The sequence below is a fragment of the Anoplopoma fimbria genome, chromosome 7 (genome assembly GCF_027596085.1).
Source record: "Anoplopoma fimbria isolate UVic2021 breed Golden Eagle Sablefish chromosome 7, Afim_UVic_2022, whole genome shotgun sequence".
Classification (NCBI taxonomy): domain Eukaryota; kingdom Metazoa; phylum Chordata; class Actinopteri; order Perciformes; family Anoplopomatidae; genus Anoplopoma; species Anoplopoma fimbria.
Genome location: NC_072455.1, coordinates 1,222,596 through 1,243,895, shown reverse-complemented (window position 1 = coordinate 1,243,895; position 21,300 = coordinate 1,222,596). Strand labels below are relative to the sequence as shown.

The 21,300-nt window shown below is 41.5% G+C and overlaps 2 protein-coding genes across 5 annotated transcripts; one reads left to right on the top strand and one right to left on the bottom strand.

Moving 5' to 3' along the window:
* Positions 1–8,412: 8,412 nt before the first annotated feature.
* Positions 8,413–14,981, bottom strand: LOC129093095 (toll-like receptor 2). The gene is given in 13 exon segments (XM_054601004.1): positions 8,413–8,995; positions 9,349–9,640; positions 9,643–9,856; positions 9,929–10,069; positions 10,166–10,345; positions 10,451–10,615; positions 10,753–10,903; positions 11,044–11,166; positions 11,787–11,993; positions 12,782–12,931; positions 13,021–13,177; positions 14,107–14,384; positions 14,905–14,981. Coding segments are annotated over 12 exon segments (2,472 nt in total). The 5' UTR covers position 14,384; positions 14,905–14,981; the 3' UTR covers positions 8,413–8,580.
* Positions 14,982–15,983: 1,002 nt separating this feature from the next.
* Positions 15,984–20,988, top strand: si:dkeyp-75b4.10 (ladderlectin). 4 transcript variants are annotated; one of them, XM_054601765.1, is made up of 8 exons: positions 15,984–16,078; positions 17,482–17,590; positions 17,947–17,986; positions 18,732–19,056; positions 19,580–19,671; positions 19,764–19,898; positions 20,583–20,688; positions 20,779–20,988. In XM_054601765.1, the coding sequence occupies exons 4-8, from the start codon at positions 18,762–18,764 to the stop codon at positions 20,844–20,846; spliced, it is 696 nt and encodes a 231-aa protein (XP_054457740.1). In that variant the 5' UTR covers positions 15,984–16,078; positions 17,482–17,590; positions 17,947–17,986; positions 18,732–18,761; the 3' UTR covers positions 20,847–20,988. The 4 variants fall into 4 exon arrangements, with proteins under 4 accessions (XP_054457740.1, XP_054457739.1, XP_054457741.1 ...); XM_054601764.1 differs by having other exon boundaries at positions 17,436–17,590; XM_054601766.1 differs by lacking the exon at positions 17,947–17,986 and having other exon boundaries at positions 17,436–17,590.
* The last annotated feature ends 312 nt before the right edge of the window (positions 20,989–21,300 follow it).

The window sequence follows — 21,300 nt, the reverse complement described above, 5'->3', positions numbered from 1 at the left end:
TATTTATGTATTGCTGCCATTGTGTCAGACTCACTGAGGTGAAGCAGTAACCACTGAAACAAACAGTGGAGCAGTAACATTAAGAAGAGTAAATGAGTAGAAATTAACAACTTAATCCAAACGCTCTTTTTGCAGCGTAGGGAAGCACTTTTCTATCACCAGATTAAAAAGTTTGTGCCGATCTAGCTGGCTAGTTAGCTAGCTTGTTGATTCCACCATGCTTTAATGCTGCACTGGTTACAGAGAAAGAAATGATATTTCTATGGCTGCATAGGTTATCTTCTAAAATAATTCATAAAACTATTATTTTCCCAGTGACGACTCACTAAATCTTTTGTTTCTCACCACAACACACGTTAAGGCTTTACTTCCTCATTTCTTTTAAGTGTATTGTCCAATACAGGGAACTGGATGACAACGTGTTTATTTGAATCAGCTAATGTAAACATAATCTTCAAGAAGTACTACCCTGAGCCTTCCTCTGAGCACTTATTTATTGTAGTTTGTTCACTTATTGTATTATTAGTTTGTTGCACTGTACTTTTGCTCTGGTTTATGCTTTTAGATGCTTGTTTAAGAAAGGAGATGCACTTATGACTTCTGGTGACTAGTAGTTCTCTTGAATACCTATGTTGAATACACTTATTGTAAGTCGCTTTGGATAGAAGCATCTGCTAAATGACTGTAATGTAATGTAATGTAATGTAATAACCATTTGATGTTGTGGGCCAGGGAGTTTTGTATTGTAACTTTTTTAACTTTCGTTTTTTTTCTTTTATAACATTGTTTCTGTAAACTAGCCTTACTTGCTGTCTGACATATTGTTATTAGAAGCCTCTACTGTTGACCTGTCTGTGTGAGTCTAAATCTCATATTCGTACTTAAGTATTGTAACTTTTCTGGTGTAGTTTATTTTTGTGTTGGTTAAAATTAGATTTTTCTTTCTTGGTATTTTTGACTTCTTTACCCATGTGACTTTCAGCCTCCCAGTGTATTCTGTTTGCATTATATTAAATGTCACTTGTTTGATTCTCTTCCAAATCGGTTTTCTGTCATTCATTATGATTATTGTTGTTCTTAAACAATAACGTTGTTACTTTTCCTGATTTTATTTAAAAAATGCAGCTGCTTAATGTTTCCAGAATCACTTTCACTTTCACTTTCACTGACAACATCCTCAGGTCATAGCAGCAATCACAAACCAACAGCTCCCCCAAGTGGCCATCTCACCACATTACCAGCAAATGAACCTGCAATACATATTCTTTACTTTTAATGCAGGTTGAAAGTCTATTGGAGAATATACATATTAAATTCATTACATGGTTTAAAGGATTTTATTAGTTAAAAGAACGTATGACTAAAAAGAAGACAAGATCACGTATGCTGTAAATCCACTCCAACTATGATGTTAATTATCATGAGTACTTTTAACTGTAGACTCGCCTGTTTTGGAGATGTTTCTGCCCGTCTCCTAAAAACTACACTCTATACTAATCATAATATAATAATTCAATTCAATTCAGTTTATTTTGTATAGCCCAAAATCACTAATTACAAATTTGCCTCAGAGGGCTTTAAATCTGAACACATGCGACATCCTCACTGAAAGCTGCGACCGTAACATGTGTTTCCCCTTGAAACGGAAGTGAGATTGCACTTTAATTGTATGAAAAAATGATTTTGCAGGAGGCTGTGATGATCTGTTCAGTCTGTTTTCTTTTCTTGTCACAGTTGTTGTGTATGGTGTCTAGTTGTACTTCCTTTAGGTTTCCCCACACACCTGTACCTTGTTTGTAATTAAGCCTGCCCTATATAAACCCTGTGTTCACCCTCTGCCGGATTGCCTTCGTCTCCTTAGTGTGCACATGCGTTCCTGTCTTAGTTTCCGTGTGTTGACTTGCTTGGTTTTGGACTCTGCCTGGATTTCGTATTTTGTGTTTTTCCCCGACTGGACTTGGTCGTTTTCGTTGACTTCCTTCCCAGCTATGACCTCTGGAGTTTAAGTAAAGTTTTGTTTTGAACTGCATTTTTGTCTCCGTTGCGTCCTTCTGCGTCAGAGTCCCAGTTCTGTACAGAAGCGTTGCAGGACAATCTGGCCATGACAGACTCAGCAGGGGGAGACGCTATTCTCTCGGCTCTCTGTGCCCGAGGGAAGAAGCTTCCCGTCGTGAGCAGCAGCTGTCCTCTCTTGTCACTTTTCAGACTTCTTTGACAGACCAGTTTCTAGACCTTTCCACTCAGGTGCAACAGCTGCTCGCCCTCCTGAAACCCACTGCTTCCACTCCTGACCCGTCGGCGCCCCGGCCGACTCCTGACCGCCAGAGCCCCGGTCTCCAGAGCCCCAGGTCCGAGGCCCCGGTCTCCAGAGCCCCGGTCTCCAGAGCCCCGGGTCCGAGAGCCCCGGTCTCCAGAGCCCCGGGTCCGAGAGCCCCGGTCTCCAGAGCCCCGGTCTCCAGAGCCCCGGTCTCCAGAGCCCCACACACGCGTCACAAGAATTTGATGGTTATTTATTAAAAAGGTTGCAGTAAACTCTCAGACCTCAGGTTTCAGAGCTTCCTTTTTAAAACAGCACCTACTTGTAACTAAAGAAAGACTGATACTCAAATGTATAGGCCAACATTCAGCAGATATTTGTTTTTGGATAAAACAAACGACACAAAATGTGCAAGAAAAACACCTGGTGACCTGGAGAAGAGTTGTGACGTGTTGGGCATGATGTATTTTTCCAAATGCATATTTTTACAGTATGACTGAGAGAGAGCCTCTTTGTTTTAGCTTCCTCTTCACACATGTAACAGTCTCGCTTTGTTCCCCAGATGCAGAGAATATGTAAATCAGTCTGTCTATGTTGTGCTCATCAGCTGAATCCCTCCTCTGTGATGAAACCACCACAAGGGGAAATGTATTTGATCAGGTATGTCCATCACCACATGGGCAAAAACAAAAACCTGTGTTTGAGAGGTAAACTTAGTACGCTGAAGGTTGTTTTATTCTACAAATACTCTTCACTTCTCTTCTAAAATAGACTGGAGTATGTGTTATAAGAACTGTCTGTTTGTTGTTTTATGAATACAGTTGCTTTGTCCAGTGTTTGTTCATAAACAGCTTGTGTTTGTGTGTTTTGTTGCAGTTCCATAAACATTTCAAAGAGCTGTTGAGGGACAGTATTGTCTGGAAACTCGAGAAGCAGGAAACTGAAAGCAAAGGAGCAATAGATGCATAATTGTTTATTTTTATTATTATTCATGTTTGATTGCTTCAATCAGAAACTCTGTTCACACTGCTTAATGTTTCCAGAATCAGTTTCACGTCCACTGACAGCGTCCTTAGGTTGTGGCAGAAATCATTCTGCATTTCATCGGGCTGCTGAAGATGGCTCTATAAGAAATGAAATGGTAATGGACTGTACTTGTATAGCGCTTTTCTAGTCTTCCGACCACTCAAAGCGCTTTTACATTACTAATCATTCACCCATTCATACACCGATGGCACAGCCTTCAGGAGCAACTCAGGGTTAAGGGTCTTGCCCAAGGACACATCGACATGGACTGCCAGAGCCAGGGATCGAACCGCCGATCCTCTGATTGGAGGACGACCCTGCTCTCCACTGAGCCACAGCCGATTTCATCCTTCTTTATTTCTTCTGTTGATTTTTCTTCCATTGTATTCTTTTTGCATTGTATTAAAACTTTTAGTTCTCCTCAAAATCTGTTTTCTGTCATTCATTTTTGCATTATGTGAGGGTTATGTTATTGTTCCCACTATTCTTTCACTCCTCAGTTTTGTTTTTAAAAACTAAGTTGTATATCAGCTGCTTCAATCAGAAACTCTGTTCACACTGCTTAATGTTTCCAACATTAAGCCACTTGAATGCGCAAAGCATGGACGGAAAACAACAGAAACAAGTCGGCGTAATTTTAAATTGTATTTTATTTTATTTATAGAATTAATCAGATATGCATTAATCAGCATATCTAGGGGCTGGACCAAGGCGAACCTGAGCCAGCCCTAACTATAAGCACAACTTTTGCCTAATGGCGTACACTCATAATAAAACAGTATTCGGTAATGGTCCGATGAGAGAGGGTTCGTCCCCTTGCCTGACCTTGTTGTGGCAGAAAATCAATGAAGAGACGAAGTTTTTGGAGTTTGCAAACAGAAGAGATATTTTATTGCAGACGAGTTTACAACAACATTCAACACGTTAGTCCTTCCATGATCTCTTATATACCCTTAGTCTCGCCCCCCTTACATCACTTTCAGCCAATCACATCTTGCGGTTGGACCATGACAAAGCACATCTGGCCTTTCACTCACGCTCTGTTTTCCTTCATTCAAAGTCAGGTCATGTCAACCTAACTGACATGACTAATGTCACTCTCACCTCCCCACCCGTCCCCACCCCTCCTGGCACGACTTTGGCACTTGTTTTTGGGAATCGCTTATCTCCCTCATTCCCACAGATGATCTTATCAAACAAGTTATTGGGGTTCAACATAACACATTATATAAAGTTGTCTAAGATTTTACTCAACAACCTACAGAGATAAGCCATCAGCCCGGTCGTCCGCGGGTTAGCTCTTAGCCCGTTGATATAGGTGGGCTGTAACAGGATGGCCTGGTGGTCAGACTTGCCAAAAGGGGGTTTGGGGACAGCAGCATATGCCTCCTTTATGTTACTGTAGCAGTGGTCTAAAGTGTTTTTACCTCTTGTGGGGAAATTCACAAACTGGTAGAGTTCAGGCATTTTTTTATTGAGACTGCAACGATTGAAATCCCCCATAACAACGACAGCTGCCACCGGATACGTCTTCTCATGTCCGCTGATCATATCGTGTAATTCCCTGAGTGCATTTTCCTTTTTGGCTTTGGGTTGGATATACACAACACTCAAAATGATGCTCTGCACTTCTTTTGGCAGATGAAATGGCCTGCACCTTATTGTAATATATTCCACATCCTCGGAGCAGGACTGGGATATTACCTTCGTGTCGGTACACCAGGACTGTTTGATGAAGATCACGGTTCCTCCGCCGCGGGTTTTGCCGCAGTCCGAGGCTTTGCGGTCGGCTCTAAAGGCTTTGTATCCCCTCAGTGTTATGGCCCCGTCAGGAGTCGTCTCTCTGAGCCATGTTTCACAGAAACACAACACAGAGCAGTCCTGAACATACCTTCTTTTCTTTATTCGGGATCGAAGCTCCTCCATCTTGTTTCCTAGAGACCATACGTTAGCAAAAAGTATGACCGGGAGGGTTAGCCTTCCTCTGCGAACCAGGTGCCGGAGTCTCTGCTGGATGCTTCTCCCCCTAACGCGTTTAAGTGGCGGCCTCTGGTTGTCAATAAATAATGAAAGAAATACGGGACAGCCCTAGTTAGCACTTCTTCGTGTGTGGAGAGATATTGATCTCAGAGTTCTGAAGCTAACAACTAAGTGGAAATCTTCAGCACCAAGGACAGCGATCACGCTATGGTTAATTGTAACCTCTGTATGGTTTGCACTAGGCTGTTACACCACGGATTACGTGTGAGGCCAGTATAGTGGTTGGTTGTTACAATGATGCTGACTGGCAATGCTAAAAGCAAAGTGAATATTCAACCCAGTCACCAGAAAAAAATGTTTTTTCATTGTTTGTTTCTGCAAACCAGGGGATGTGTTTCTGAACCAAAAAAACATTTCTTGAGTAAGTTGCATGTCGGCCTCGTATCACGCTGGCTGAAACTTGCACAATGCCACGTAGCTAACTCTGTGGAACAATCGGTTAGGGTTTAAAAGAGAAGCGATGTACACATTCAACGTATCCTTGGTTTGCAGGAACGTACAGTGCACACATTTCTCTTCTGGCGACTGGTCTGGAATATTGGACTCAGTTTGGTCGTGTGGTGAAAGGAGAGAACCAACTTTGCTCGGTTTCTAGTGTGTGTGAAGTAAGGCAACGGTTTCAGACACACAGCTGGAAAAAAATGTATAAGCTGCTAGAATATTTAAATAAGATAAAATGACGTATAAATTAAAAAGCCAATAACAATACAATTCAAAAACAATACTCAAAATTATGAAAAACTTCCAAATGTATTTATCTTTCAGTCAGCTCATGAACCTGCAGCCCACCCTTTCAAATTAAGAGCTCACCTGAGGTCCAGCTGCTCCACCCGGCGGTGTCTCCATGGCGATCCAGCTGCTTCTGGCTGGAATGACCTGAAGAAATGATGCAAAGGCAAAAACAACCAGAAATCAGTTGGACAAGGTCGTTTATGTGACGCAATAAACTACAAAATGATATATTTGCAAAATGAATAATTCTGTTTCTGTGCCAACTGACACTGATTTGGCAACATGCAGTATATTTGACACTCCTCGCAGGACAAGTCAGCAGAACAATAGGGTAAAGGCTGACTCACCTTGGCATTAACTACACAAACAGGTTCTTGCGGTTCATCAACTGAAACTTGGGCGTGGTTGAATGCAGGGACGGGCAGGAAAGAGCTGATATGATGACTGCCTACAACAGATATGAATCAATAAAGATAAAAAGTTCTCGACATATCCCAAAGAGATGAGTTAGAATACAATGAATGACTGATAATGAAATGAACTCCTTAGGTCACACAAGCAGTAATCTAATTAATTAGGATTGAATTAAGTTGGTAGATCTGTTATGAACCAGGAAATGACAAACGCTCTGTCAGCATCCATATTATGTCTTAACAGCAGGTACCTACAGACGTACAACGTTCCTACCATTCCATCAAGTATAATGAAATGTCTGATATTTATATAAATAAGGCAAACATGTATATTAAAAAAAGAATCTGGGTCTCTTACCTGGACTCTGAATGGCCGACTCTGCGAGATGATGCACTGCGTTTGAGTATTTAGAGGAAATGGCACAGTTATAGGAAGTGGCGCACTTACTCTACGCTGGGCGTGTCTTTCATCTGAGTTATTATATAATTAATATTTTTAGATCCAAAGGCTGACTCACCTTGGCAATTGACAATTGAACGTAATGAGAGCGTACCTTTGGATTGACAGTTTGATCAACCGACCATATTTGGATTTGTAGCCAATAGGCGTGTTCTCTCAGAAGTTTCCCGGCTCCAGGGCATTCTAGAAGACCCGCTCACGAAACCTAGCTTAGTGCTAATTAGCGATTGATAGCCGACTCTGAAAATGGCAACAGGTGGAGATAATATAAACGCAGCCGTGGAGAGGATATCGTCGCATGTGGAGATGATATTGCTGCAATAGCTTCAATAGCTTCAATAGATGAGCGATTCCCAAAAACAAGTGCCAAAGTCGTGCCAGGAGGGGTGGGGACGGGTGGGGAGGTGAGAGTGACATTAGTCATGTCAGTTAGGTTGACATGACCTGACTTTGAATGAAGGAAAACAGAGCGTGAGTGAAAGGCCAGATGTGCTTTGTCATGGTCCAACCGCAAGATGTGATTGGCTGAAAGTGATGTAAGGGGGGCGAGACTAAGGGTATATAAGAGATCATGGAAGGACTAACGTGTTGAATGTTGTTGTAAACTCGTCTGCAATAAAATATCTCTTCTGTTTGCAAACTCCAAAAACTTCGTCTCTTCATTGATTTTCTGCCACAACAAGGTCAGGCAAGGGGACGAACCCTCTCTCATCGGACCATTACCGAATACTGTTTTATTATGAGTGTACGCCATTAGGCAAAAGTTGTGCTTATAGTTAGGGCTGGCTCAGGTTCGCCTTGGTCCAGCCCCTAGATATGCTGATTAATGCATATCTGATTAATTCTATAAATAAAATAAAATACAATTTAAAATTACGCCGACTTGTTTCTGTTGTTTTCCGTCCATGCTTTGCGCATTCAAGTGGCTTAATGAAAATTCTGAGAGAATACGCCCATTGGCTACAAATCCAAATATGATTGCTTGATCAAACTGTCAATCCAAAGGTACGCTCTCATTACATTCAATTGTCAATTGCCAAGGTGAGTCAGCCTTTGGATCTAAAAATATCAATTATATAATAACATTTGTATTGCTGGTTTTGCTTCAGTGTTGCATCCATTGAGCTGGTTGCATTTTCTTTCCACACACTTGTTGAATGATTGTTGTTCATAAAGTGACGGAAGATGGAGCAGTAACATTATGTTTTGCATATAACATAAAAGCGGCCAGGGATGACCATATTTCTAGTTAGTATTTTTTTCAAACCAACAGCTTCCCCAAGTGGCCATCTCACCACATTACCAGCAAATGAACCTGCAAGTCTATTTATAATTTGGACAATTCTAACTATCAAAGTAAGTAAATATGATAAAGATTATCACAAAGGATGATTCATTGTTGAAGCCCCACTTTAAGGTTATACATATTAAATTCATTACATGGTTTAAAGGATTTTATTAATTAAAAGAATGTATGACTAAAAAGAAGACAATCTGATCTGTGTTATGCAAACAGTAATATTTTGTCATTTATCAGCGTCTTTTATTAAACAGTATTATTTGAACAAAGTTGAGTTAATCAAAGCCTTGAATCTACAAAGGGGTGCAAGAAACCAGAATATGATGAAAGCAGATCACTTTGTCCTTCTCTCTCAGTCTTCCTCATCTTCTTCTCCTCTCAAAGCGTGGCGGAGTCTCCTCCAGAACTCCCCAATCCTCTCCTCCTCCTGAGGCCACTCCAGGTAGGTGTTGGAGCTCATGAGTTTCCGCAGTTTGCAGAAGCGTTTTGGGATGTCGTCCTTGGACAGCGGTTCAAGCAGGACCAAGATGGCCGCGTCTCCGCCGGCACTCCCATCGAACAGCTGGAAGTGGGAGAAGTCCAGCTCGTAGCGGCACCAGTCCGACTGGACAAAATTCTCGGAGAGGACGAAGACGGTGCGTCGGCTGCGCTCCATGGCGCTCATGATGTTGTCCACAATCCAGTGTCCAGGAAGGAAGTCCCGCTTGTGAAGACACAGGGTCAGAGGTCGGGGAGCTCTGCGGTTCACAGAGTCTTCATCGTTCTCTCTGGAGGTGTAAAAACCAGAGAGCAGGTAATGTTTCCTTACAATCTGCTCCATGTTTGGTAAATATTGTTTAAAATGTATTGGAGGGATGGTAATTTGCCCCAAAAATTCTTGTGACATAAAGCTTTGTTGATCATCTTAGACCAAACTTTAACTTCAAGTCAAGTTTACCTCAATCAGAAGATATACGAGTTATGACACAAAAAGTAAAGTACCTCGGAAATGCCACGTGGTGGTCTAACTTTGTAAGTACTTTTTTAGCTTTTGAGATACCCCGCTAACTAGCAAACAGATAAACAAACGGATAAAATGTTATATTGTTTTAAGTATAACAAAAATCTAGTTGGACGTTACCTTGGCTCCTCCAGCTCAGGTACCAAGAAGTTTTCCACCCAGCTGGCGTCTCTCTCGCTGTAGGACACAAAGGCGTCGTAGGTCAGCAACTCCTCCGATCCCGCTCCATCTCTCCGTCGCCGCCGTCGCCGGGAGCTATGCTTGGCCCTCAGCCACGCCCACGTCATCTTGAGGTACCAGAATGCATGGAGGCGCCACAGCAGGACGCAAACAAGAAACCCTACCAACAGCGCCACCCCACAGCTGACGGACACAAACAAAACCCGTTGGCACACGACAACCGAGAGGTGGACTGACCCACCGGTTCCCCCTGCAGGTAGAGAGGAGAGTCGCAGACGTAGCTCTCTTCTCCATCTGTCAAATGCACGCCTCCTACTCCTTCAATGGCCGACCGGAGGAAGTAGACAAAGTCACAGGAGCAGACGAATTTGTTCTGACCCACCTGGAGGTCCTGGAGCCGGCTGTACGACTGGAGGTCCGAGCGGTCGAACATGTTCAGGGTGTTTGACTGTGGGGGAACACACTTGGGTCACACTGGGGGAATGCAGGATAAATGTAAGATTGAGTGATTGGTCCGTACCTGTATTGTCAGTGTTTGCAGATTGGGGAACAGCCATCCATGGGGCAGCCTCAGTAACTTGTTTCCAGAAAGATGGAGCTCTCTCAGGGCAGGAAGGACCAGGATGAAGCCCTTGAGATCGTTGTTGCTCAGATCCAACACCTGCATGTGATAAAGCACAAGATAAAAGTGGTGTTTGTTGCGATGGTGTGTCAGGTCTACTGTCAGGATTACTGCTAAATGGTCCGATCTCAGTACCTCCAGAGTTGCAGGTAGACAGGGGGTGATGGTAGTAAGTTTGGCCCTGGAGATGTTGAGGTGTCTCAGGGTGGAGGGCCAGGAGCAGCCCCAGGGCATGGAGCTGTATCCGTTCCTGCTGATGTCCAGGTGGGTCAGTTTGGAGAGCTTTGTTACCTGCCGGCTCATCGTGGACAAAGACTGGACAGCAGAGAGACAGAGATATACTTAAGGGATTAAAAGACAGATACAAAAACACGGAAAATCCTCAAAAGATTTGGCAGTTTTTAAGTTTCACAAAGGCACCTTCAGAGCGTTTCCGCTGAGGTTTAAAACTCGGAGGCCCTTCAGAGTGCCGTCTCCGTCGCACAGCGTCTCCACCAGAGTCAGGTCGGTCAGCAGGTTGTCGGACAGGTCCAGGTACTGCAGGTTCACGAGCAGGCGCGACGAGAGACAGGGCAACACAAACACCTGAGGGTAGAAGTTCTGACTTTAAAACCACACTCCAAACTATCTGTCTTTTAATCTTACAATTGGGACTCTTTGCTCCAGCTATGTAGTGGATTGCTGTAGTAGCTATTGCACGTGACGGATAACACCGTCCTTACCTGACTGTTTATGATGGACACCTTCCTGGGGTAATGCAGCAGAAACCCCAGCTGCAGAAAGGAGGCAAACTGAAAGACATCCAGCACGACGATGTTTCGTAAGAAGAACTCGTCGATGCATTTATGGTCAGTCCATCTGGCTTTCTCCCACCTAACACCAACGGAGAAACAACAATCCAATGAAACGACTCAGTAGGTACGCACATTCACAGCTCAGTCACCTTTTTGTCGAGCTGCAGATTGGTGGTCTACAGAATTTGCTAGATCGTGCTGCCGTGCTGGTTTCATTACCTGCCCTGGCCTGTCAGTGTGGCGCCGTCCAGGAACAAGGAGGTGAGCGGCGCTCCATCCACCGTCACCAGGAGATCAGCAATGGCATCATCGGAGACAGAAATGTTGCGGAAGGTCATTGTCCTGAAGAGTGACATCATAGAGGGGCGACTGGTTGGTTTGCATGCCAAACTGATTTTACATTTTTATGCATTTAAGGGGAATCACCCCAAAGATTGATTGATAACGACATGAAACATCCCCAGTTGATGACTTTCAATAAGACAAAGTTTTCTGTAATGTTATGTTGAAATATGTAATTGAGACCTTATCTAATGGTAACTTTTGGTTAATTTAGGAGAAATCTACAGAGGCAAATCGACAAAGTAGTAAAATTTATGTTTTCTTTCCACTAGTCTGAAAAAAGACATGGAAGCAAAATAGCCCAAATCTCAAAATATATCAGTTCATGATAAACAGTTTTTGCCTGTAGTATCTCCCTGCATGTCTTCCATTCTAAATTCCATTTTTTGCTAGTTTCAAATGGCAGGAAGAGGTTTGACATTTGAAGTTAGAGCTACAGTTAGTAACTTTAAGAAACTTATTATAGTGAACTGTTAAGCTGTAAAATGAGAATGTCTATGACGGGCTGCCATGTTGAAAACAGACGAGCCAAAACCAAGCACCTCTGAGTTGACATTGCAATGTGTGTTCCTCAGTGATTCATAAAGCATACTCCATGAAGGCGAGTACTGTGGACAGACCTGACTCTTCTCCTGGCCGTCTCTCTGAAGGGCTGAACAGACTGATTGCTAATCAGATGGAGGTCTTCCAGAATGAGCGGCGTCTCAGGGTATGACACGTCCCCGAGCACAGCCGACGCTAAGGCCGCGTTCGCTAAAATTGGACCATAGAGGCTCAAAGTGACACGACCCAGCGGCCAAATGTCCGCCAGAGCACCGGCTTCATACCTGTAGAGAGATTATATTTAATATTTAGGGCTTCAGTATTTGATCTTCACATTTACAACCACAGCAAACGTGCCCTATTGAATGTCCGTATGGTTGATTAAACATGAAAGAGAGCCCTCCAGGATGCCCATCCATGGAGAAAACGTGATAAAGGGCCCTTTAGGAAACCCTTCTAGTGGGGAAACGTGATGAAGTGCTATTTAGGATGCCCAATCAATGGAGAAAATGTTATGAATTGCCCTTTAGGATGCCCAATCAATGGAGAAAACATGATAAAGGGCCATCTAGGATAGCCTTCCAGTGGAGAAAATGTGATGAAGTGCTATCTAGGATGCTCTTCAGGTGGAGAAAGCGGATGAGATTATACTTATACTTATAAGTATTATTATACTTTCACTAATCATCTGCATTTATAATCAATTTGCTAAACGTGGATCATGTGACATTATCACAAATCACAGGGTGAAAAGGATAACCATAGGAACCACATCGAATTTGATTCTTCAAACTCGCTGATGCAAACCGTCCTCCTGAATCAGCTGCATCATGTTTTGGTATTTAATATTTTGGTATTTTCTCTTTACATTACAATACATTACAATAAACTCTATCTGAAGTGGCCACACAGTCAATAATGTTCTGTGCTGTCTGCCACAGTGTAACATATATATATATATATATATATATATATATATATATATATATATATATATATGTCTTCTTTTTTTCCTTTTAAAGACATTCTGTGTAATTGAAACAAACACACACAAACAGTGTCAGTCCTTGACCTTCTCAGGTTGTTGGCGTGCACAGTGAGCTCCTCCAGCTGAGCGACTCCAGACAGATCTCCTCTCTTTAGCTCCTCCAGAGCAGGACCTCCAAACCCCAGAATCCTCAGCCTGACCAGCCTCTGAAACAGTGGACGAGAACCCAGGCAGCTGGAGGACACAAGACACACAAACCATGAACATCGAATGCCATTTGCAGGTTACTGCTCGACGTTTAAACTGTGACCTGAGTGCTTTACCTGTACGGGTTGTGGAGCAGGTTGAGGTCCTGGAGAGCTTGTAGCTTGCTAAACCATCTGTGGTTGAGAGCAGTCAGCTGGTTGTCAGACAGATCTAGCTCCTCCAGGCTCCACAGAGAGTCAAACGCTGACGGATGGATCACAGCTAGTTTGTTACCTGGAGGACAGTAATATCGACATGTAAAACAAGCCCTACATTCTAGGGGTTCCACAGGGTTCAATCAGAGGACCACTGATTTTCATTTATTATCAATAATGTTTTTTATTGCCGTTGGTCTTATTGTTGCCTTGCAGAGAAGATCCTCGTGACCGAGGCATTTCATTCCTCCACGTTTGACTCTTTGCCTCCTCTGTTGTGAAGACAATTGAAGAGACGGACACAGAGATGGTGTTGCTTTTCTTCTCCACCTTTTCCTCTGTGTTAACTCTGATGTTTACTTTAAAAAACCTTGACCGTCTAGATAGGAGAGTCTGCAAGAGGAGGGCTAAAGAACCCCTGTTCTGATGAGCGACTCAGTCATCATTGTCAGGTGTCAATTAGAAAAAGTAGACCTCCTATTTTAAAAACATTAGCTCTAGCCAGTTTGCCAAAAAAAGGGTGTATCACCCCGCACACTGGCTAAAGCTAATGTTTGTAAAATAAGAGCATAGATTTAGCTGAGCTGATTGAGAGACATCTCTAGGTCCGTATCTTATAGGTCTTCACCAGAAGCTTTTTTGCTAACCTGCTTTGTTCTCCTCAACAAACTTTGTCTAAAAGGAACAGTGTAGGATTTAGTGGCCTCTAGTGGTGAGGTTGCAGATTGCAAGCAGAGTACCCCTCCATCCCTCCGAGTGTTATGATCCGTTGCACCCCTAACATGTGTGTGTATGTATATGTATGTGTATATATATGTATATATATGTATGTATGTATGTATGTATGTATGTATGTATGTATGTATGTATATACAAAAAAGTCTGACTTGTACATTAGTAGAAATACTCTTAAACACAAAAATGGACAGAAAACCTCAGATGTCATGTTTTATTATGGGAGCTCTAGCCTTTTTATCAATGAAGCCAATAAAATCCCATCAACGTTACCATGGAGACTCAGAGCCCTCAGCCTCACGTGTCCTGTCAGATCGTCACCCGTCACCACGGTGATGTTGTTGAAGGAGAGATCAAGAGTCAGGGCCTGGTCCGTTACCGTGGGAACACGGATTAATCCGCCGTAGGAGCAGTTACAGGCGAGCCGCAGGTCACAGCGATTGCAGGATGGCCTCTCGCCGTCTGGGTTTGACCTCTGACCCCAGCACAGGGCAATGAGGAGGAGGAGGAGGAGGAGGATGGTGAAGTAAAGGTTTGTCGGCTTTCCCATCCTGCACGGAATGAAAATGGTGGACGAATGAATCAGATAGTAAACTGAATGAGCATCAAGTGGAGAGACGCACAACCAAAAGAAACTCAGTGAGGAACTTGGATTTGACAAAAGAGGAAGTTTTAACATTTTATCACTCTTATTAATAAACTTTTATGGTCAATGCAATAACACTTTTGTGATGCATCCATCAGATGAGGGTCTATAGAAGTCAATATTATCATTATTATAATTATAATTTACTTATTTGTTACATGTTAGAAAAAAATATGAATATATATTTATATACTTTTTCTTTTTTTTAAATGTGTCAAAGTTCCCCAAATGCATTCATTCTCTTTTATAGCCCTCATAAGCTTCCTTATTCTGTCATTTATTAATTAATCTGTGAACCAACAACTGCCGCTGTCATACACAGAAAAATATAATTACGATAGATAAGTCAAACTTCAGGCATGACGGCATCTTAAAAAAATACAGAAAATATGATGTTTTGTTCTAGGAAGTCTGTATTGCCTTACCCTTTGATTCTGGTGATAATGAGGGGAGGAATCTCTAAAATTGAGAAAAGACAAGAGAAGGAGTTAAACAGATTAACGACCGTTAAGAGAGGAAGTAAAAACTTGAGGGTGAAAAGAGGCAGTGAGCATGAAAATTCACTTTTGGGAGGAAACGGGTGTGTTTGTGTGTTTGTGTGTTTGTGTGTTTGTGTGTGATTGTATGACGACGTCTAAAGAAAAGTACAGTGAATTCATCTTTTGCACAATTTTAGACTAAACAGATAAGGTCTAAGTATTTGTTAAAGAAAATTACAATCAATTACAATCATAAATTGTAAAAAGAAAATGACTTTTGTGCTAAAATGTTTTGTTTATTTGAACGTGTATGTTGAATTTCATCAACTCCTTATTGGTTATTGCTCTATGAAACAAGCTGAAGTATAGCAGCCAAAATGTTTTATTATCTTGTTTGTGGTTTCTGTTACATAATAAACTGTAAGCGCTGTATTTACTGGACCGTGACCACTGTGACATCTGCTCAGTCTCCAACCAACACTTCCCCTTTGTCACTTTCAGAATGACAAGTCAGCTAAACAAGAATCACAAACTTGTCTTCAGATTTTCTTTTTGAACTCTGCAATCGTTAAGAAGCGATGGAAAATGAATGTATAAATGATAGAAGAGCTGATGATACTTGAAATGAAATCCTTTAATCGCTGTCACAAAGGGCTGATTTGCAAAAAAGTACCATTAAAACACAGAATACAGAATAGAAATCCATGATGTTACAATTTAGTGCAGAATTGAACAGTTCACTGTCGAACATCAATATGACATAAAAGTATCTCCCATCTTAATGAGGCATTAAGAGCCATCAGACATTCAGACAGAAGAGGAACCAGGACAGAGCTTTGGTTAGTTGATGGTTTTATTAGTATGAATCGGATCCACGTTTTGGAACGACAGTTCCCCGCATTTGCGGTTTAGGTAGATTAGACACCATTCAAAGTAAGCCGAATTATCTAGGAGTTCCTGTTTGCAGTGAACCCATGGTTGGACAGAGGTCACTGGATCACATGATGATTCTGGGACCAGTTCTGCAGCTGTATGGAGGACTTTTGATCCATGCTTCTACACGCTTTAATGGAGGTTTATTCGACAAAGGACATCGGAAATTATGGCTTCAAAAGGAAATGTAAGTCAAATGTAATGTGGAAATATGTGTATGGTGTCTGTGTTTTCAGATTATGACTCACAGGAGGGCATGTTTGACGCAAACTGCTGAACATGTGCTCCATTCTACCAGCTGATGGCGCCAAACTCCATTTATAATGTGCTACATGAATATTAGTTAAGCAATCATTGTGCATCTATGTATCTGTAAATATAATAACATGAAAGAAAAACATGTTTACTAATTCTGCACAATAACCTCAGTTCGTTATGATTATACAATGCAGTGCCATCCAATAACATTGTAGAATAAGCATTAACTCTTCTTTGTCATCATTTCATTTCCTTGGACTTTGAGGTCAGACATTGCACAAACAATGATTTATTAAAGCAGAGCTGCAGATACTTTTTTATTGTGTATATATTTTAGCAGATTATCCCTTGGGTAACATCATTTTTACCTTTCATTTCATCGTTAACAGCTTCTCGTCAGGAAGAAATATCTAAAAGAACATCATATCATATCTATATATCTCTATCAAACTGAATATGCAGGGAAAAAAGATATTCAGGTCTCAGTACCTCTGAATCTGTGTAATGCTTGTTGGGCTCATGCATTTCCTGTCTGTGTTGTGTCGTTGACGTCTGCTGCTTGTGATCACCTTCAATTTTCGTTTGACCAAATATCTGACAGCTTCATCATCTGACGTGAAGGACGGGAAGAGCTGGGAGAAAACATAGAAGGCTCTGAGCATGCTCAGTGAGCTTATTCTCCTTTGGTGGAGTGAACAAGAAGTAAACAACAGTAAAGCAATAAGTAATTATTACTTTATTAATACACATTTGACTACTCGTGTTGACAGAATTTTATTTTGAAATAGATAGGAAAATGTCTGTTTCAAAACTTCAAACTTGGCCCTATTTCAGACTTTTTTTGACATGAGGTGGCATCAATTACTCGATCGTGACACTGGTGAGATAAAGAACTGACGGGCATTGTGGGAAACCTGCTCCTTGTTAGGTTCTTAAGTGTGATTTTTAAACAACGAGAAACAAAAAACTGCTTTTATTCTACTGCTTGTGTTTGTTGAGCTGGAGGATATGATATGATATATGATATGATCCAGCCAAATTTAGACAGGTGGCACAAAAACAATCTGCAACCCAGATTTTTAACAATGCAAAGGGGGTCGAGGAAAAACAAGAGAAGAGATGAGAACCAGACAGTCTGGGACACGGTGGAGGATGAAAGAAGAGGCTCATTGAAGAAGTGATGGAACCCAAAACTCAGCGTGGTAACATCAGAGAGAATACCGACACACATGAGGGATCATCTGCTCATACACAATGAATTAATAAGGAGCTGTCTGTCTCTGCAGCGCTGCTGTCTCGCTGATATGAATCTCTGTTCAAATCTGACCTCAGAGCAGCGTGGGAAATTAAAGAAATGACTCTGGAGACGTGGTTGTGATGTGCAGGATAAAAAGGCAGAAGCAGCAGAGGAGTCTGAACACAGCGGCTGATCCAGGGACAGGTACCTTTAAATTAAATTCAATCATTTATTCATTTGCAATGTGCTCCTGTGTGTGCATGCATATAAATACATATATATTCATATACATTTATGTATGAGTCCCTTCAAGATGGTGCTTATTTGAACTGCTTTACGTACTGCTGTTTAGATTAATCTACAATATTACATATTTTTTGTGTATAATTTGCAAAGTTGTGTACATGCATGTGCAGAAAATCAAATGAAATATGGCTTTGGAGGGGAAATAGTACTGTTGGCCAGTATTGTACTTTATTTATTATGTATTACAATGCTGCAGTATTTCTTTTTATTCTTTTAATTCAAATATGTTGTGGGTACCTCTGGTACCACCTCAGGTCCCGGAGGAGGCACGTCCAGAGAGTTATTTCAGTATATGTAAGTACAAAAAGGTTTCAGAAAAATAATCAAAGTATTAAAAATTGAACAAAGTCCGGAGATTGGTTCTCAGCTGTCATAAACAAGGTCTAAAAAAAAAACCTTTCTGTCCGAGTTTCCTCAGGTTCCTCTATCGGAGCCCCCTCTCTACTGTCTGGCTTCCCTTTTTATAGTTTGAGGGGGGGGGGGGGGTTCAGATCACGTGTAATAGGCTAAACCTATTGACCTCACAAACTTCCTTATTTTATGTATATTTTAAACATGGCCCGCGAGCGTACCTCCACCTGGCCCTGATCATCCAGTTTGACCTTTTGACCTCACAGACTCTCGTCACATTTCATATTTGTGTTTGGTCTTTTTAGTTCATTGTTTTCTTTATTACCCCAGTGCTAAAGTTAGTCATACTATACGTGACCAAAGAATTCGAAGTCGGATTTGCATCACTTTTCCAACTCTTCCAACAATGTTTATGCTTGTTAGCTGTTTTTTTACACTGTTGAGACAGTTTTAGGACAGTAAAAATATTGTCTTTCTAACCGCAGAGAGATTAGCTGGTGTAAAAGAAGGAAAATGAAAGGAGGTGTAGTAAAGTAACGAGTGTTTCCCTCTCAAATAAATAAACTGAATCCCTCCTGGTAGAAGTGGTACCTCCTAACTGCAATCAAGCTAAATGAATACATATAAATAAATGTGCTTTATTACTTTTTTAACAATTTGAATTTTTTCCCCTGCTGTGTTTTGACAGTCGACAATCTTCATCATCATCACCATCATCATGACCCCCATGAAGGTCCTCAGCGTGGCTCTGGTTCTGGGCTCCTTCCTGACCCTGAGCCGAGCTGCCCCGGTGAACTCCACGGGCCTCATGAGGAGCTCGGGCCTCTGCGCGTACGAGAGGGCGCACAGCCCCCACAACATCGGCGCCTTCGTCCCCCAGTGCGACCACAACGGGAACTTCCTCCCGCAGCAGTGCTGGGCGTCCACCGGGTACTGCTGGTGCGTCAACGTCATCACCGGGGAGGAGATCCCCAACACCAAGACTCCGCCGGGGACCATGCCCGTTAGCTGTGGTGAGTGGTGGCGTGGGTGGTCTTGGTGTCTTGGACAGTTTTGGAAAGTAATATTAAAACATACTTTTACTCAAGTACTCAAAGAATTTTGAGGTATTTATACTAAAGTTTTTCCATTTTCTGCTACTTGGTACTCATAAACATTGTGGCCTACTTCACTTCACTTCATGCATCTCTTCATAAACGGAATGAGTTTATAAACATTTTTTTAAATTTAATTTAATTTAATTTAATTTAATGTGATTCAACTTAACTTAACTTGCATCTATTCATAAATGGAATTAATTTATAAAAAAATATTTAACTTAACTTAACTTTATTTTATTTATTGACAACAGTACAAAGCCTGACAGCATCGTCACAGAGATGGTTTCTTTTTTCCAACAAATAATAAAGCAGCTGCTGTTATCACATGAATCAGTTTACAGTATAAATACAAATCGCTTCAATCCTTTAAGTCAACAGAAGCAATAAAATTAGGAGAGCGTTGGTAAAATATTTAATATGTTGATTTATTTTATAGGCAGTGAGTTCTACTGCCCGAACAGCTGGACCCTCTTCGGAGAGCAGTGTTTCATCTTCATCAACAGCATGAAGTCTTGGGCCGAGGCCGAGGTGAGGACCGACGCTGCCGCTCACACATCTGTTTGCCGTTTTTTTTTTTTTTTAAATGAAATCAATGTGAGAAAACTCTGTCGACTCTCCAGGGTTACTGTCTGTTTGAAGGGGCCAACCTGGCGTCGGTCCACAGCCCCATGGAGAACCACTTCATCCAGGCTTTGACCAGAGGAGACACCTACGACTTCCCCCAGACCTGGATCGGAGGCTACGATGCCATATATGTACGGAAGACTTTTGCTTTTTTTCAATATTAGTACCTAACTTTACACACTTCCATGTGCTGTTATTGGAGTTTTATTAATCAGGCCCTATTATTCTTTTTTCCGGGTGCATATTTTTATCTCCAGTTCCAGTTAATGCCCATAATCCTCCTTGTTTTTCTCTTCTCACCCTCTCTCTGAAACGATCCGTTGTAGCTTCTCCCTCCAGAAAGTCTGCTCTGATTGGTCAGCTAGCATGCTCTGATGTGATTGGTCGACGCTTCACATTTCAAAAAACTCTTCCTCCAGAGCTTCAGCTCCGTCTCTCTGTTTCGTTGTTTGAGGTTCAAACTAGCCGGAAGGAGTTTTATGTCACTTCTGTAACATTGTGACCTCATAAAGTTACATTGTGACCTCACAAAGTTACGAAGGTGAAGGAGAGAATTCAATGGAGCCGTTTCAGGAGCTCAGGAGCTTCTTAGGGGGAGGGTAACTCCTTTAAGGCGTGGACTTCAGGTTTTACACTCTACAGACCTTTGACATGTACAAAAATATATATAACACACTAAAGAAGAGGGAAATTTGGTCCAATAACGAAACCAATGAGGACACCCTTTAAATGTAAATTTAAAAAGAATTGCTATGTATTTACTGTATTTATATATATATATATATATATGTTTGTTTGTGTCCGTGTATCCACAGCTGAATGCTTGGATGTGGAGTGACGGCTCCAAGTTTGACTATGAAAACTGGGACATGGACTACGAGCCCATGCCAAATGAACGCTGTCTGAAGATGAATTATGGATGTAATGAACTACGCAAACACACACACACATAATCACTTTTTAAAGATATTTCAACATCTCAATATTCTCTGATCATCTTCTGTATTTCAGTTCACAAGAAGTGGATCAACGCCTCCTGCAACGAGACTCTGCCTTTCGTTTGTGCCAAGGGGATCTGAAACGAGCCGGATCCAACAGCTGGAGTTCCATGTGTGTTTGAAACAGATGTGTCAAAGGTTCCGGATGAACTCCTTATCTTTGGTTTTAGTCAATACAATCCAAGAATTGTCATTTTAATTTCGATACACATTAAGATGAAATAAACCCATTGAAATGTAATATGAAAGGTGTAGCTTAATTCTTCTTTTTTAAACTTGTAGTGTTCCCTTCTGTTCGTGTGTTTAGGCCTCTGATTTCATAACGCAGCACCACCTACCCTTTTGGACTTAAACAAACTTCAATTGCTCAATCATTCCAATTTCCCGAAACTGAAAAAAAAGAAGCTTTTTCCCTCTCAGAAAAAGTGTCAAATGTTTCTAAACAGACAGAATGTTATTCTAATAATAACAATAATATATAAGGGAAATATGTATAATGAATTCAGCTAAACTCAGTGTTCAGATCTCCAAAAGT

Excerpts from the sequence above, each read along its gene's own strand:
- si:dkeyp-75b4.10 (XM_054601765.1), top strand. The coding sequence starts at position 18,762 with ATGACCCCCATGAAGGTCCTCAGCGTGGCTCTGGTTCTGGGCTCCTTC. Across the intron at positions 19,672-19,763 it reads AGTCTTGGGCCGAGGCCGAG|GGTTACTGTCTGTTTGAAGG; the intron begins GTGAGGACCGAC and ends TCGACTCTCCAG. Across the intron at positions 20,689-20,778 it reads TCTGAAGATGAATTATGGAT|TTCACAAGAAGTGGATCAAC; the intron begins GTAATGAACTAC and ends TCTGTATTTCAG.